Below are 18,948 nucleotides of genomic sequence, written 5' to 3'. Positions count from 1 at the left end.
GGAGACTTGAAAGGATGCAGTGAGCTTAAGAATTTTCAAGAGCTTATCAATCAGTCAGCCCTTGTTCATCCCTGAGCGGATATGTGGTGGTATTGTGGTGGACCTTTACTGGACACTCTGCTGAATAACTGGAGGGGTACTTGTACTTTAGTCCAATTGGCTATCCCTTTCACCCTGGCATTTCATCAACCAGAAGGAAAAAAATAATAAGACATCATAAAGCAAGAGAAGCCCCTTATGGGTCTTTCAACTCTCATGTCTATTTAGACGCAATTGGAGCCACGAGGAATACCAGATCAATTTAAAGTTTGAAATCAAATAGCTACAGGATTTGAGTCAACATTTTAGTAGGTGATAGTTAATAAAAATGTAGATTAGATAAACTACATCTATTACAACCAACAGCAACGAGCTTTTCATGAGTTAAAAGCAAAACTCCTGTTGGCCTGAGCCCTGAGGCTACCTGACCTGACAAAACTCTTTATGTTCTATGTGTCAGAAAGAGAAAAAATGTATGTTGGAGTTTTAACCCAGATTGTGGGGCCCTGGCCAAGGCCAGTGGCCTATCTCTCAAAACAACTAGACAAGGTTTCCAAAGGCTGGCCCCCAGGTCTAAGGGCCCTAGCAGCAAAGGCCCTGTTAGCACAAGAAGCAGATAAACTAACCCTTAGGCAAAACCTGAATATAAAGGCCCCCCATGCTGTGGTAACTTTAATAAATATCAAAGGACATCATTGGTTAGCAAATGCTAGATTAACCAAGTACCAAAGCTTGCTATGTGAAAATTCCCACATAACCACTGAAATTTGCAACATCCTAAACCCCACCACCTTGCTCCCAGTATCAGAGTGCCCAGTTGAACATAACTGTGTAGAGGTGTTGGACTTAGTCTATTCTAGCAGGCCCAACCTCCGAGACCATCCTTAAACATCAGTAGACTATAAGCAGTATGTGGACAGGAGCAACTTCGCCAACCCCTGCAAAGTGACTCTGAAGAAGATGACAAGCCCTGCTCCAGTCACACCCAGAAGCTAACTGGTCCATGCACTGCTTATAGTCTACTGATGTTTAAGGATGGTCTCGGAGCCGAAGCATGAGGAAACTCATCGCAGAACTCATTTTCCTTAAAATCTGGACTTGCACAATAAGGACTTCAACTGACCTTCCTCATACTGAGGGCTGTTCCCAATGTATACATCAAGTCACTGAGGTAGAACAAAAGGTTGCTACGGTCCTATTATTTTACTGTTATTATAAGTGTACTGGAACTCTAGAATGAACTTGTTTGTATAATGTTATTCTATGCAAGGTATGTAGCCCAGCAGATGACCAACCTGATGTGTGTTATGAGCCATCTGAGCCTCCCATGACCACAGTTTTTAAAATAAGATTAAGAACTGAAGACTGGTAGGGACTCATAAGCAATACGAGTAAAGTGTTAGCCAAAACAGAAAAAAAAGGGTGCCCAAATAAGTCACCTTAAAATTTGATGCCTGTGCTGTCATTAATAGTAATAAGTTAGGAATAAAGTGTAGTTCTCTTAATTAGAAAAGAGGCTATATGGCAGGAAATAACTACATCTGTCACAAATTAGGACTATGTGGAAATAAATATAAATACTGGCCTTGTGTCATTTAGGCCACTTGTATAAAAAAAAAGAAAAGGATCCAGTCCACCTTCAGAAAGGAAAAAATGGCCCTTCCTGTACTAAGGGACAATGTAACCCCTTAGAGCTAGTAATAACCAATCCCCTTGATCCTTGCTGGAAAAAAAGGGGAACGTGTAACCCTAAAAATTGATGGAGTTAGACTGGATCTTTAAGTAAATATCATGGTTTGAGAAAAAGTTTATAAATGCTCTCCTGAGCCAGTATTTCAAACCTTCTATGATAAACTAAAAGTGCCAGTACCAAAAATTCCAGGAAAAACAAAAAAATTTGTTTTTGCAATTAGCCGAGCATGTAGCCCAGTCTCTCAATGTCACTTCATGTTATGCATGTGGAGGAACTGTAATAGGAGATCAATGGCCATGAGAAGCCTGAGAATTAGTACCTACAGACCCAGTTCCGGATGAATTCCCGGCTCAAAAGAATCACCCTGATAATTTCTGGGTCCTAAAAGCCTCAATTATTGGACAATATTGCATAGCTAGAGAAGGAAAAGAATTTGCTCACCCCATAGGTGACTTAGTTGTCTGAGACAGAAACTGTATAATGGTATGACAAAAACAGTCACTTGGTGGAGTTCAAATCACACAGAGAGAAATCCATTTAGTAAATTTCCAAAGTTGCAAACTGTGTGGACCCACCTGGAGTCCCACCAGGACAGGACAGTCCCCACTGGATTATACTGGGTATGTGGGCACAGAGCTCATGCCAAATTACCAGACCAGTGGGCAGGTCAGTTGTGTTATTGGCACTATTAAACCATCTTTCTTCCTACTGCCCATAAAAACAGGCGAACTCCTGGGCTTCCTTGTCTATGCTTCCTGTGAAAAGAGAAGCATAGCTATAAGAAATTGAAAAAATGATAAATGGCTCCCTGAGAGAATCATACAATATTACAGGCCTGCTACTTAGGCACAAGACGGCTCATGGGGATACTGGGCCCCCATTTACATGATCAACCGAATCATACAGTTACAAGCTGTCTTAAAAATAATCACTAATAAAAACAGTAGAGCCTTGACTATTCTGGCCCAGCAAGAAACTCAGATGAGAAATGCTATCTATCAAAATAGATTAGCTCTCGACTACTTGCTAGCAGCTGAAGGAGAGGCCTGTAGGAAATTTAACCTTACTAATTGCTGTCTACACATAGATAAGCAAGGGCAAGTAGTTGAAGACATGGTTAGAGATATGACAAAACTGGCACATGTGCCCATGCAAGTGTGGCATGGATTTAATCCTAGGGCCATGTTTAGAAAATGGTTCCCAGTGCTAGGAGGATTTAAAACTCTTATAATAAGAGTTATAATAGTAATAGGAACCTGCCTACTGCTCCCTTGTTTGATACCTGCACTTCTTCAAATGATAAAAAGCTTCATCGCTACCTTAGTTCACCAAAATGCTTCAGCACAAGTATACTACATGAATCACTATTGATCTGTCTTGCGAGAAGATACGGGTAGTGAAAATGTTAGAACTCCCACTAATAAAATGAGTGAGAGTCCCAAAAGGGGGGAATAAGGGAGGAGACCACCCCTCATATCATCTTATGCCCAATTTCTGCCTCCAAAGAAAGAAGAAGTAAAAACTAAAAGACAGAAATGAAATCCACAGGCAGACAGCCTGGCGCCGCACCCTGGGCCTGGTAGTTAAAGATGGACCCCTGACCTAATTGGTTCTGTTATCTATAGATTATAGACATTGTATAGAAATGCACTGTGAAAATCCCTATCTTGTTTTGTTCCGATCTAATTACCGGTGCATGCAGCCCTCAGTCACGTAGCCCCTGTTTGCTCAATCAATCATGACCCCCTCACATGCACCCTCTTAGAGTTGTGGGCCCTTAAAAGGGACAGGAATTGCTCACTCGGGGAGCTTGGCTCTTGAGACAGGAGTCTTGGTGATGCCCCCGGCCGAATAAACCCCTTCCTTCTTTAACTCGGTGTCTGAGGAGTGTTGTATGCTGCTCGTCCTGCTACAATATGAACAACGGGTGAGAACAAGTTGAGTGGAAGAAAGAGATCATACCATCTACTTAGAAAAGCATTACATTGAAGACAAAAAAAGGGTTCTACTCCTCACTATAATTCATTTGATTACTGGTAGGTCATAAGTCATAACTTGTTCAATAAAATAGATCTTATCTGTCCCAGAAGATTTTAGTAAATGTAAAGAGGAATATTCAGAGGGACTTTGAAAAGAAAATGTGCTACTTTCTGTGGAGTTAAAACTTTGGTGAAGTATGAACTATTTTTAATTGATGTTTTAGAAATTGAAATTGCAACAGAGTTACAAGAGCAAAGGTTCACAACTTTTCATAGCTATTGTATTTCTGTATATTCTGTCAAGTGGCTTTATTATTTATTACATTTTTCATTTAGAATGGTTATTAAGGATATAAAAAGCCAGTGAAATTTTTGGAAGAACTTTTTACTATGAAAAACATCCCTTTAAACTCTTTAAAATTCTGCTTTTCAATGATGGTATGTGTATTAGTGGTTGAGAAACAGTGCTTAAAAGACATTTTAAAGTTCCAGCACTTGAAAGAAATATTAAGAAGCTGGATGATGTCACAGACTACAGGTAAATTATACTACAGTGTGTCTTGGAAAGGCAAAGATGAGGTATACTATTTTTTCAGTTACATAGACAGACATATATAGTAAACAAACATTTATTGGGAAATATGGGCAAAGTACTTCCTATAATCTGTTTCATTACTTTACTGAAGTTCCAACTCTTCTGTTTTTGATACTTTGACTTCATCTTGCATGAAAGATTTACTCAAAGATGATATGACAGTATTTCATAAGCAGGATTCTGGTATGGACATCCGGCACCAAAAATAGCTGGACATAGGATCAGTTATGAATTAAGCCTTGAGAATATCTCTAGGAGTTGAGACTATGTGATTCACCTGCTGGATTCTCATATCCTCTTCTGGCAAAACTAGAGAGGTCACAGTCAATCCACATATCCTGAGTACATTTAATTTTTACCAACGCATTTCAGTATACTGATTAACAAGTCAGTGATATTGCCAATGAAAATCCATTTCTGACATCTGGCAAAGCATCAGTGTTGACTGAGATATGGCAAATAGTCTCGGGGTTTGTAGTAGCCTTTTCTGGAGTGTAGTCTCTCTGCTTTAATGCTAGCTGACCGCTTCTAGAGTTTGGACTCCTGATCAGAATACTAGCTGACCATGGTTGTAACTTGACCTAACATACACATATTACTGTTGCGGGAAGTCAGGGACCCCAAACGGAGGGACCAGCTGAAGTCACAGCAGAAGAACATAAATTGTGAAGATTTCATGGACATTTATCCCTTCCTCAATCAATACTCTTGTGATTTCCTATGCCTGTCTTTACTTTAATCTCTTAATCCCGTCATCTTCATAAACTGAGGATGAATGTTGCCTCAGGACCCTGTGATGATTGTGTTAACTGCACAAATTGCTTGTAGAGCATGTGTATTTGAACAGTATGAAATCTGGCACCCTAAGAACAGGATAACAGCAATTCTCAGGGAACAAGGGAGATAATCTTAAAATCTGGCTGCTTGTGGGTGGGCAGGACAGAGCCATATTTCTCTTATTACCAAAAACGGGTAAGATAAATATCACTGAATTCTTTCCCCAGTAAGGAATATTAATAATTAACAGCCCTGGGAAAAGAATGTATTCCTATGGCGGGGCCTATAAAATGGCCGCCCTGGGAGTGTCTGCCTTTATGCAGATGTAGATAAGGATGAAACACGCCCTAGTCTCCTACAGTGCCCCCAGGCTTGCTAGGATTAGGAAATTCCAGCCTGGCAAATTCTAGTCAGACCGGTTCTCTGCTCTTGAACCTTGTTTATCAATGACAATGCATGCATAGCTGGACATGGAAGTTCATTTATGATTCTAGTTTTGCCCTGACCTTGTGATCTTGCCATGACCTCCTGCCTTGTGATCTTTGGTCACCCTTGAAGCATGTGCTCTCTGTGACCCATACCCTATTCATGCACTCCCTCCCCTTTGAAAATTGCTAATAAAAACTTGCTGGTTTTATGGCTCAGGGGGCCTCACGGAACCCCACAACATGTGATGTCTCCCCTGGACACCCAGCTTTAAAATTTCTCTTTTGTACTCTTTCCCTTTATTTCTCAGACCAGCCAACACTTAGGGAAAATAGAAAAGGACTCACGTTGAATATCAGTGGTGGGTTTTCCCCTGATATATTACCACAGTGTCTGTGCTGAGGTATTTTAATGTAAGTTAAAACATTACTACATTCCACTTAAAATATTTCAGAATATATGCTTGAATCTAGATCAATTCAGGAAGCAAAGAGAAATGGGGTCAGTACTTCAAAGATTGTGAACTCCTCGAGAACACTCATCACATCTCACCAAAACATGGCCACATAACTATTTAAACTTCTTTAAAGAAAGAAACCAAGAAATCACTGTTACCTGTTTAGTACTCGCCCTCTGATATTGAGTTCTCATGTAAATAGCTGCCTTTTTATACCTATTTGACAAGAAAGTGTGAAATATAATTCCATTTAAGATCTGAAAGTAGACACGAAGAGTAACTTACTTGAAAGACACTTAATAAAGCTTATTACTATCTACCAATCCCTTAGCTTTCTGTAGATAGAAAGATACAGAAACACAAATTCTGTTCAAAAAGGCTCATAATTCATTAGGGACAGTGAGAATAAAACAAGTAAATAATGAACTATTATATTGGATACTACTGCTACTAGAAATGAGACTTTATCATTAAAATAATTTACTTTAAAAGCAGGAACAGAAAACAAGGATAGCAAGTGTTTGGATCAAGAATCAAGAATGAGGTGAGAAGCTGCTAAAAGTTTATTGAATCATAATTTACTGAGTGCCTACTATTATATTTATTTGAATCTAAGATGTCAAACAATCTAGCTTTTTTGGGGGAAGCAATATATGAAATGTGCCCATCAGTTGTGAGAAGCATTTTCAGAAATGTAAAAATATGAATAGACATGTTCATATAATATGTGCCAAGCACTTTGCTAGATATAGTAGGTACATAGATCTGCCTAATAGCCATGATCTATCATTATAAAGATAAATCTAGTGGAGGTACACAAATAAACACCTAAAAATATAATTATCATGTTATGTTGCAAGCAATTCTGGATAAATCCAGTCAAGTGTATACATAGCAAAAAATGTAATTTAAAAAGGTTGAAACAGATATTTCTCTAAATCTGTTTTATTCTCTATTTTTTGACTGGTGAGTACTAAAAAGGTTCATGCAGTATGATTACTCTGTTTCATCTTCTTTCTCCCCACATCTATCACCCTTGGGAGTTCTGCTGTAAATTGCACTCCTGTTTCTCTTGCCTTTTTTTTTCAGATGATTTCTCCACAATGTTGGCACCCTGTCTAAATTTTCAGTCATCATTAGTTTTATCAATTCAAATTTATATACCTTTATTGCATATTAAGAATTTCATAATGTGTCAAATTTATCCCAAACTTCTAGCTAAAATCTTTAAGAGTGCTGTTAAAGATAATGGAAACAAGCACTATTTTCTTTACTTAGAGAACAAGATTGGCAAAATAATGTCAATTATTTTGCAATATGTTCCATTAATCAGTATATATTAAGTATCACTTAACCGTATTTACAATATTATGCTGGGACTGTGGGAGATAAAATTAGGGACAGTGAGAATGAAATTCTCATTGTTACATGTTTTCTACTTTAAAGGAGGTTCAAATCTAGTTGAGAAGATAAGAAAGAGGATATTCTTCTGTATGTCAGTCAGTAAATAACATTTATTTAAAACAGGTCACTATCTTGGGTTATGTAAAGGGCTGGGTGTTGGAGAAACAAAAAAGAGGAAAAGAAAACAAAAAAAAAATTCTCATAACCTGCTAGTGAGAACACTCCTTCAACAGCTTGTTAATCATTATATTTTATTTCACTCTAGTCTACATATATATCAGAAACGAGAGAGATAATCAGACCCTACATACTGCTTTGACCCAATTGATTACAAAACATTAATAAATACATTCCCAATTTTTCTTTAGCTAGTTGTCTTTCAAAAGTTTATTATTCCCAAACCTGAAAGAAACACTTCATCTTATGAAAGCACAACACTTCATTCTATTTTTGCCATTTCTTAAAATCAAAGCAACCAAGGAAAGATGATTCTCATAAACTTGTTTTTTATTGCTAACTTGGCATATTCAGCTTAATCGTCTGGTGCAATGTATGTATTCTCAAAGATAAATAGATGATCTTGACACTTGATCTTGGCACAATGAAAGAAAAGCTTATATTTTCAAATATAAGGTCTGTATATTACCATATTATAAGGTTAGGATGACAGAGGAGCAGGATATGTCTTCAAAAAGTCAAAGACATCTTGTTATTTGGTTGATAAACTATGAATTTAAGAAAATCTGATTGTAGGAGGCTAAGTATTAAAAAAAAACTGAAATACAGATCCTAAACATGATGACTTTTTTCAAATATCTTATACCCAAACAAATATGTACATTATAGGCATATTGCTTGCAAAGGTTGCAATCTCAGATATATTATGTTCTAGCTATAACATTTTCTAGGAATTTTTCTAATGAACCTGCATAGTATCTTATAACAAATATGAGGCCAGCCACATCTAAAGTAGAAAACTTTAGGTGGACATTGTTATAAATGACACTGATTAAATGTGAAAAGGTCACAGTAACAAGAAAGCCACTAAAAGTGTCATCTGGACTTCATGAGACAAAGTAAATGTTTTGTGCAAAAGTATGAGATTACAAAATACATTAAAATAGCAGTAATTAACAATAATGTATTATTTTCTTTAATGAACATAACTAAAAGTACACTAATAAATATATGCATTCTATGCATAGCAAAAAAAGATCAATTTTGCTACTCCAAGGAGCAAGTGATGGAAATACCTGATCAGATTCATGTACACAGTGTAAGTGGTACTGGAAGCCAGACAATCAAGGCTTAACAACTGGAGTGAAGAACCAGTGCAATGAGGATATCTCGTCAGATCCCGTTTCCCATGAGACTGTCATTGTTTCCGTCACACACACCCATTTCAGGTGCCAGGTGGCACTAAAACCTCATGCCCATCAGGATGAACCAGTCTTTCCATCCCTTCTATCTCCCTAAATTGGGTTGAGAAGGGCACTTGGGCAATGGAACACAGTCATCAGCACACATTCATGTTCAGCCTTGGAAGAATTAGGTTTTAGATGCGCACACTGATCGAAGTAAAACCTAAACATGCAGGATCACTTTTTAAAATGCAGAGATGGAAATGTGGAGAAAGTCAGGACCTCTGTCACTCCTCTTTTGATCACCATGACAGGCGGGGATCATGGCCACATAAAGCTATTTTAGCTTTCAAATTACCCTCTGAGCATTTGTCTTACTTAACCCCTTGATCTCATCATTTTTTTTGACTCCTGGGAGGTTTATCTACTCTTTCTCCATTTTTGCTGTCTCCCTTTCCTCAGTTTCTATTCTCCCATTTTTAAACATGCATAGTTCTTCTCTGTCACAAATTATCAATCTTATTATTTCATTGCCCTCTTCAAAAGGCATTCTGTTTCCCACTTTCTTTGACACCAACTGGCCTATGCAGCTTTCTCCATTTCCTTACCACCCACTTCCTTGTTAGTTTTTGCAAACTGACCTCCCATTCTGCCTCTTCTCCCACACCAATACCAGTTTTTAAAGTTACCAAGTATCTCTTTTCAAATGCTTTTCCTTGTTCTGTTTGATATCCAACCGGCTGTCCTCTCTAAAGACTTTGTGATACATTTCTTGTTTCTTGCCTTCTGTGACCTGACATTATCCATAGTTTCCTCTGATGCTTCTTTCTTATTTTTATTTATTTATTTATTTGTTTGTTTATTTATTTATTTTTTGCCTATTGGTTGCATTTTTCTCATTCTACTTTTAAGCTGTGAAAATTGTTCAGGGCTCAGACCTTGCTTTTGCAATCTTTTCCTTTCTAGACCAAGGGATTTTAAAGTATGTTCCTCAGTCTGAAGTACCTGAGAAGCTATCACTAAGGTTCAAAGAACAGCTGACAGGGTAGGCAATGGGTGCCTTCCTACCACTTGAAACAGAATAGTTCTGATTTTACCTGTTTTATTTGTTTTACTTGGTTTCTTTTGGAGAGTTTATTTGTATTCATCAGTGTACTGAAAATTATATCAGTAATAAAACCTGGATTTCATTTCTTGTTTTACCACTATCTATATAACTTTACACAAATATTTTAAAGCATGAATGCATCTCTTGCATCTAGTCCTGTGAATGCCCTTTGTCAGAACTACTTTTCTGCCCTATTCCTTAGCACCTTCCTAACTTCTACTGCATTTTTTATTCTACGTTATTTCCTCCAGGAAGGCTTCTCTGAACCTCAAATCTGGGTTAGGTGCTCTCCTGATGCGGTGCTATAGCATTTTGTACCAACATTTTAATCTGGCACTCATTTCCTCATGCTGTCTATTTGTCTACATTCCCTACTCAACTGGAAGTTCACTGAGGACAGGATATTAATCACTATGGTTTTCCTAGCACCTAGTATAGTGCCTGGCATGTAGTAGATCTGAAAATCCAACCAGAGATAATTACATATCTCAGCAAGGATATCCAAATTCAGTGAGATTCTCTTTCAGATAAGGATAAATGAAAAGGCATGTATCAATGTTATCCCTGGTTTTGATCAAACTATCCTTCCCATTTCCTTGACAACTATGCTCAGTACCTTCTTAGCCCTATTTACAACATTCTCACTATTTGCTTTTATTGGGAAAGTTATTTTATATTTCCACTTTGATTTTTCTTATTCAAAAATGGGGGTCAGTTGTTTAAAGTTATCTCTAAATATAAAATAAAAGTGAAAGTACTAAAACTCACATTATTTTCAACATTATATCATTACATCATTCTTTTTTTTTTTTTTTTTTTAATTTATTTATTATTATTATACTTTAAGTTGTAGGGTACATGTGCATAGCGTGCAGGTTTGTTACATATGTATACTTGTGCCATGTTGCTGTGCTGCACCCATCAACTCGTCATTTACATCAGGTATAACTCCCAATGCAATCCCTCCCCCCTCCCCCCTCCCCATGATAGGCCCCGGTGTGTGATGTTCCCCTTCCTGAGTCCGAGTGATCTCATTGTTCAGTTCCCACCTATGAGTGAGAACATGCGGTGTTTGGTTTTCTGTTCTTGTGATAGTTTGCTAAGAATGATGGATTCCAGCTGCATCCAAGTCCCTACAAAGGACTCAAACTCATCCTTTTTTATGGCTGCATAGTATTCCATGGTGTATATGTGCCACATTTTCTTAATCCAATCTGTCACTGATGGACATTTGGGTTGATTCCAAGTCTTTGCTATTGTGAATAGTGCTGCAATAAACATACGTGTGCATGTGTCTTTATAGCAGCATAATTTGTAATCCTTTGGGTATATACCCAGTAATGGGATGGCTGGGTCATATGGTACATCTAGTTCTAGATCCTTGAGGAATCGCCATACTCTTTTCCATAATGGTTGAACTAGTTTACAATCCCACCAACAGTGTAAAAGTGTTCCTATTTCTCCACATCCTCTCCAGCACCTGTTGTTTCCTGACTTTTTAATGATTGCCATTCTAACTGGTGTGAGATGGTATCTCATGGTGGTTTTGATTTGCATTTCTCTGATGGCCAGTGATGATGAGCATTTTTTCATGTGTCTGTTGGCTGTATGAATGTCTTCTTTTGAGAAATGTCTGTTCATGTCCTTTGCCCACTTTTTGATGGGGTTGTTTGTTTTTTTCTTGTAAATTTGTTTGAGTTCTTTGTAGGTTCTGGATATTAGCCCTTTGTCAGATGAGTAGATTGCAAAAATTTTCTCCCATTCTGTAGGTTGCCTGTTCACTCTGATGGTAGTGTCTTTTGCTGTGCAGAAGCTCTTTAGTTTAATGAGATCCCATTTGTCAATTTTGGCTTTTGCTGCTGTTGCTTTTGGTGTTTTAGACATGAAATCTTTGCCCATGCCTATGTCCTGAATGGTACTACCTAGGTTTTCCTCTAGGATTTTTATGGTATTAGGTCTAACATTTAAGTCTCTAATCCATCTTGAATTAATTTTCGTATAAGGAGTAAGGAAAGGATCCAGTTTCAGCTTTCTACTTATGGCTAGCCAATTTTCCCAGCACCATTTATTAAATAGGGAATCCTTTCCCCATTTCTTGTTTCTCTCAGGTTTGTCAAAGATCAAATGGCTGTAGATGTGTGGTATTATTTCTGAGGACTCTGTTCTGTTCCATTGGTCTATATCTCTGTTTTGGTACCAGTACCATGCTGTTTTGGTTACTGTAGCCTTGTAGTATAGTTTGAAGTCAGGTAGCGTGATGCCTCCAGCTTTGTTCTTTTGGCTTAGGATTGTCTTGGAGATGCGGGCTCTTTTTTGGTTCCATATGAACTTTAAAGCAGTTTTTTCCAATTCTGTGAAGAAACTCATTGGTAGCTTGATGGGGATGGCATTGAATCTATAAATTACCTTGGGCAGTATGGCCATTTTCACAATATTGATTCTTCCTATCCATGAGCATGGTATGTTCTTCCATTTGTTTGTGTCCTCTTTGATTTCACTGAGCAGTGGTTTGTAGTTCTCCTTGAAGAGGTCCTTTACATCCCTTGTAAGTTGGATTCCTAGGTATTTTATTCTCTTTGAAGCAATTGTGAATGGAAGTTCATTCCTGATTTGGCTCTCTGTTTGTCTGTTACTGGTGTATAAGAATGCTTGTGATTTTTGCACATTAATTTTGTATCCTGAGACTTTGCTGAAGTTGCTTATCAGCTTAAGGAGATTTTGGGCTGAGACAATGGGGTTTTCTAAATATACAATCATGTCATCTGCAAACAGGGACAATTTGACTTCTTCTTTTCCTAACTGAATACCCTTGATTTCTTTCTCTTGCCTGATTGCCCTAGCCAGAACTTCCAACACTATGTTGAATAGGAGTGGTGAGAGAGGGCATCCCTGTCTTGTGCCAGTTTTCAAAGGGAATTTTTCCAGTTTTTGCCCGTTCAGTATGATATTGGCTGTGGGTTTGTCATAAATAGCTCTTATTATTTTGAGGTACGTTCCATCAATACCGAATTTATTGAGCGTTTTTAGCATGAAGGGCTGTTGAATTTTGTCAAAAGCCTTTTCTGCATCAATTGAGATAATCATGTGGTTCTTGTCTTTGGTTCTGTTTATATGCTGGATTATGTTTATTGATTTGCGAATGTTGAACCAGCCTTGCATCCCAGGGATGAAGCCCACTTGATCATGGTGGATAAGCTTTTTGATGTGTTGCTGAATCCGGTTTGCCAGTATTTTATTGAGGATTTTTGCATCGATGTTCATCAGGGATATTGGTCTAAAATTCTCTTTTTTTGTTGTGTCTCTGCCAGGCTTTGGTATCAGGATGATGTTGGCCTCATAAAATGAGTTAGGGAGGATTCCCTCTTTTTCTATTGATTGGAATAGTTTCAGAAGGAATGGTACCAACTCCTCTTTGTACCTCTGGTAGAATTCAGCTGTGAATCCATCTGGTCCTGGACTTTTTTTGGTTGGTAGGCTATTAATTGTTGCCTCAATTTCAGAGCCTGCTATTGGTCTATTCAGGGATTCAACTTCTTCCTGGTTTAGTCTTGGAAGAGTGTAAGTGTCCAGGAAATTATCCATTTCTTCTAGATTTTCCAGTTTATTTGCGTAGAGGTGTTTATAGTATTCTCTGATGGTAGTTTGTATTTCTGTGGGGTCGGTGGTGATATCCCCTTGATCATTTTTAATTGCGTCGATTTGATTCTTCTCTCTTTTCTTCTTTATTAGTCTGGCTAGTGGTCTGTCAATTTTGTTGATCTTTTCAAAAAACCAACTCCTGGATTCATTGATTTTTTGGAGGGTTTTTTGTGTTTCTATCTCCTTCAGTTCTGCTCTGATCTTAGTTATTTCTTGCCTTCTGCTAGCTTTCGAATGTGTTTGCTCTTGCTTCTCTAGTTCTTTTAATTGCGATGTTAGAGTGTCAATTTTACATCTTTCCTGCTTTCTCTTGTGGGCATTTAGTGCTATAAATTTCCCTCTACACACTGCTTTAAATGTGTCCCAGAGATTCTGGTATGTTGTATCTTTGTTCTCATTGGTTTCAAAGAACATCTTTATTTCTGCCTTCATTTCGTTATGTACCCAGTAGTCATTCAGGAGCAGGTTGTTCAGTTTCCATGTAGTTGAGCGGTTTTGATTGAGTTTCTTAGTCCTGAGTTCTAGTTTGATTGCACTGTGGTCTGAGAGACAGTTTGTTATAATTTCTGTTCTTGTACATTTGCTGAGGAGTGCTTTACTTCCAATTACGTGGTCAATTTTGGAGTAAGTATGATGTGGTGCTGAGAAGAATGTATATTCTGTTGATTTGGGGTGGAGAGTTCTATAGATGTCTATTAGGTCTGCTTGCTGCAGAGATGAGTTCAATTCCTGGATATCCTTGTTAACTTTCTGTCTCGTTGATCTGTCTAATGTTGACAGTGGAGTGTTTAAGTCTCCCATTATTATTGTATGGGAGTCTAAGTCTCTTTGTAAGTCTCTAAGGACTTGCTTTATGAATCTGGGTGCTCCTGTATTGGGTGCATATATATTTAGGATAGTTAGCTCTTCCTGTTGAATTGATCCCTTTACCATTATGTAATGGCCTTCTTTGTCTCTTTTGATCTTTGATGGTTTAAAGTCTGTTTTATCAGAGACTAGTATTGCAACCCCTGCTTTTTTTTGTTCTCCATTTGCTTGGTAAATCTTCCTCCATCCCTTTATTTTGAGCCTATGTATGTCTCTGCATGTGAGATGGGTCTCCTGAATACAGCAGACTGATGGGTCTTGACTCTTTATCCAGTTTGCCAGTCTGTGTCTTTTAATTGGAGCATTTAGTCCATTTACATTTAAGGTTAATATTGTTATGTGTGAACTTGATCCTGCCATTATGATATTAACTGGTTATTTTGCTCATTAGTTGATGCAGTTTCTTCCTAGCCTCAATGGTCTTTACATTTTGGCATGTTTTTGCAATGGCTGGTACCGGTTGTTCCTTTCCATGTTTAGTGCTTCCTTCAGGATCTCTTGTAAGGCAGGCCTAGTGGTGACAAAATCTCTAAGCATTTGCTTATCTGTAAAGGATTTTATTTCTCCTTCACTTATGAAACTTAGTTTGGCTGGATATGAAATTCTGGGTTTAAAATTCTTTTCTTTAAGAATGTTGAATATTGGCCCCCACTCTCTTCTGGCTTGTAGAGTTTCTGCTGAGAGATCTGCTGTTAGTCTGATGGGCTTCCCTTTGTGGGTAACCCGACCTTTCTCTCTGGCTGCCCTTAAGATTTTTTCCTTCATTTCAACTTTGGTGAATCTGGCAATTATGTGTCTTGGAGTTGCTCTTCTCGAGGAGTATCTTTGTGGCGTTCTCTGTATTTCCTGGATTTGAATGTTGGCCTGCCCTACTAGGTTGGGGAAGTTCTCCTGGATGATATCCTGAAGAGTGTTTTCCAACTTGGTTCCATTTTCCCCCTCACTTTCAGGCACCCCAATCAGACGTAGATTTGGTCTTTTTACATAATCCCATACTTCTTGCAGGCTTTGTTCATTTCTTTTTCTTCTTTTTTCTTTTGGTTTCTCTTCTCGCTTCATTTCATTCATTTGATCCTCAATCGCTGATACTCTTTCTTCCAGTTGATCGAGTCGGTTACTGAAGCTTGTGCATTTGTCACGTATTTCTCGTGTCATGGTTTTCATCTCTTTCATTTCGTTTAGGACCTTCTCTGCATTAATTACTCTAGCCATCAATTCTTCCACTTTTTTTTCAAGATTTTTAGTTTCTTTGCGCTGGGTACGTAACTCCTCCTTTAGCTCTGAGAAATTTGATGGACTGAAGCCTTCTTCTCTCATCTCGTCAAAGTCATTCTCCGTCCAGCTTTGATCCGTTGCTGGCGATGAGCTGCGCTCCTTTGCCGGGGGAGATGCGCTCTTATTTTTTGAATTTCCAGCTTTTCTGCCCTGCTTTTTCCCCATCTTTGTGGTTTTATCTGCCTCTGGTCTTTGATGATGGTGATGTACTGATGGGGTTTTGGTGTAGGTGTCCTTCCTGTTTGATAGTTTTCCTTCTAACAGTCAGGACCCTCAGCTGTAGGTCTGTTGGAGATTGCTTGAGGTCCACTCCAGACCCTGTTTGCCTGGGTATCAGCAGCAGAGGCTGCAGAAGATAGAATATTTCTGAACAGCGAGTGTACCTGTCTGATTCTTGCTTTGGAAGCTTCCTCTCAGGGGTGTACTCCTCCCTGTGAGGTGTGGGGTGTCAGACTGCCCCTAGTGGGGGATGTCTCCCAGTTAGGCTACTCAGGGGTCAGGGACCCGCTTGAGCAGGGAGTCTGTCCCTTCTCAGATCTCAACCTCCGTGTTGGGAGATCCACTGCTCTCTTCAAAGCTGTCAGACAGAGTCGTTTGCTTCTGTGCAGAGGTGTCTGTGTGTCTTAGTTTACTGTGCCCTGCCCCCAGAGGTGGAGTCTACAGAGACAGGCAGGTTTCCTTGAGCTGCTGTGAGCTCCACCCAGTTCGAGCTTCCCAGCAGCTTTGTTTACCTACTTAAGCCTCAGCAATGGCGGGCGTCCCTCCCCCAGCCTCGCTGCTGCCTTGCCGGTAGATCACAGACTGCTGCGCTAGCAACGAGGGAGGCTCCGTGGGTGTGGGACCCTCCCAGCCAGGTGTGGGATATGATCTCCTGGTGTGCCTGTTTCCTAAAGCGCAGTATTGGGGTGGGAGTTACCCGATTTTCCAGGTGTTGTGTGTCTCAGTTCCCCTGGCTAGGAAAAGGGACTCCCTTCCCCCTTGCGCTTCCCAGGTGAGGCAATGCCTCGCCCTGCTTCAGCTCTCGCTGGTCGGGCTGCAGCGGCTGACCAGCTCCGATCGTCCGGCACTCCCCAGTGAGATGAACCCAGTACCTCAGTTGAAAATGCAGAAATCACCGGTCTTCCGTGTCGCTGGCGCTGGGAGTTGGAGACTGGAGCTGCTCCTATTCGGCCATCTTGCTCCGCCCCCCCATTACATCATTCTTAACAAAATTATAACATTGCACGATTTTGGTCTGACTTCAACAATTTAAACTTCTTGTAGTAAATAAAGATTAAAAAATATTAAAAGGGTTCAAGGCCATATCTATGCAGTTTATATGGAAATCATTGGTGGTTGATGCAGAGATGATAACTGTGTCCTAAAGAACATATTGCTTCAGATATTTGCAGTATAAAAAACTGTATATAAACACAACAAAAAATTATACGATTAAATAATGGGGCCATTTAATGGCCACATATAGTCTGCAGACAAAGCCTGAGAGACATTCCAGACTGTTGATATACCAAAACTAGAAGGAGCAACAGATCCGATCACATCTTTAATCCTGGACTGTAACATCACTTTCAACAAGTAATACCTGAGTATTTCCATCACAAATGTCACACGTGCCAAAACCAAAATTAAATTTTTCATTCAGTGATTTATGTTCTTACCACACTTTCAAACATCTAGTAAGATTTAGACCCAATAAGTTTATTTTACCTTATTGCTCTAAATTTGAAACCTTATATTTTCATTACTATGTTTCTTCGAATTACTGTAAATTAAAAAGACCCTGAAATAACACCAAATAGCATATATTTTGCTAAAGTAAAATTGGTGTATATTAAGATGGACTTGGTTCCTTATCTACTTATTTTAGAGAACACTAGACAAATAGAACTTTAAAAAGATACTCTTGGCAGAGATGGTATAATGATAATGCAAGTATCAGATGAGTGGCTGATTAAATAACTTTTAAAATCCTGTTCAACTCTGAGAGTCAGGATTTAGGTCATGAATCAACTTAAGGCACATTCTCTGCTGAGTAATTTCCTCATATTTCTTGTAACAATAGCAATATTTGTAAAAAGAAAAGCCTCAAAGCCAGCAGGGGAAATGGTACTTACGAGTATTGTGTCAGCAGTTCCAGATCATTATGCATGTTGATTGGATAAGCTTCACTGAGTTCAAACAACTTCTCCAGGGCCTCATAAATGAAAATGATGCAAATCAGGGAAGCAAAAGCTTCTTCAGTAAACCGAGTGATGTAGCAGACAAGGGAACTAGCATCAGTGGCCACAAGTATGATACACAGAGTTGCTGTCCAAAGTCCAATGCTAGCTCTTAAAGATAGGTATGACAGCCCATATTCTCTGGGAGGAGGAAAAGGAAAGAACAGTGAAAAGAAGGTCATTCAACAGCTTGCTATCATTTTAAGCAAATGAAAATAAACCTCATTCAGGAAGTGAAAGTAAATAAGCTTCACATCCTATGAGTATCTAAATTCAAGACTTTGTCTAAAGTCTTGTTTAAAGCAGGGGTCCTCAACCCTCTGTCTGTGGCCTGTTAGGAACGGGGTTGCACAGCAGGAGGTGAGTGGCAGGCGAGTGAGCATTACAGCCTGAGCTCCGCCTCCTGTCAGATCAGTGGCGACATTAGATTCTCATAGGAGCACAAGCCCTATTATGAACTGTGCATGTGAGGGATCTAGGTTGTGTACTCCTTATGAGAATCTAATGCCTGATGATCTGAGGTAGAATAGCTTCATTCCAAAACCATCTCCCCCACCCAATTTATGGAAAAATTGTCTTCCATGAAACCAGTCCCTGGCACCAAAATGGTTAGGGACCAGTGGTCTAAAGGGAACATCTAAAGGGACAAAATTAAAAGGGATTTCTCAGCGCTTATAACTGAGTCTTACTCTTTAAAAATATTACATAACAATATACATAAATCTTTTGCTTTTCCTCTGTTCCCATGATGAAGCAAAAATGATAAACTGAATCAAACCAGGCAATTCTGTCTCTATTAACAGACCTCCAAAAGTGATGTTGGGAGAAGTATAAATATAGTAAAGAGAAAAGGAAGAGGCTAAGGGCTGAAAAGTACATAACACTTACTTGCAAAATTTAAACAAAATCTTTTCAAACACCAAAACTGGTCCTGTACTGCCTAATATGGTAAGAGGCTGTCCACCAAAGAGAGAATAGGCTATCCCAGTCATGGATGCTCCAAAGAGAGATTCAATTGCACTCTGTGTAGAGATATAAATGGTTCAATTACCTAAGCTGTACAGGAAGCCATTGTAGCTAAGGAGAAGACATTTAAAATACACAGATAT

The 18,948-nt window shown here is 38.9% G+C and overlaps 1 protein-coding gene across 20 annotated transcripts in view; it reads right to left on the bottom strand.

Moving 5' to 3' along the window:
- SLC4A10 (solute carrier family 4 member 10) overlaps positions 1 to 18,948 on the bottom strand; it is a 391,994-nt gene that overhangs the window by 68,155 nt on the left and 304,891 nt on the right. For all 20 annotated transcript variants that reach the window (XM_065525564.2, XM_065525565.2, XM_005573309.5 and 17 more), the window contains 2 exons: positions 18,728 to 18,861; positions 17,735 to 17,980 (listed from right to left, as the gene is read on the bottom strand). In XM_065525564.2, the coding sequence (XP_065381636.1) occupies positions 17,735 to 17,980; positions 18,728 to 18,861 (380 nt within the window). The remainder of the gene's footprint in view (positions 1 to 17,734; positions 17,981 to 18,727; positions 18,862 to 18,948) is intronic.

The sequence above is a fragment of the Macaca fascicularis genome, chromosome 12, assembly GCF_037993035.2.
Source record: "Macaca fascicularis isolate 582-1 chromosome 12, T2T-MFA8v1.1".
Taxonomy (NCBI): domain Eukaryota; kingdom Metazoa; phylum Chordata; class Mammalia; order Primates; family Cercopithecidae; genus Macaca; species Macaca fascicularis.
Note: the sequence above shows the minus strand (reverse complement) of the source record. Positions and strands in the feature narration are given on the sequence as shown.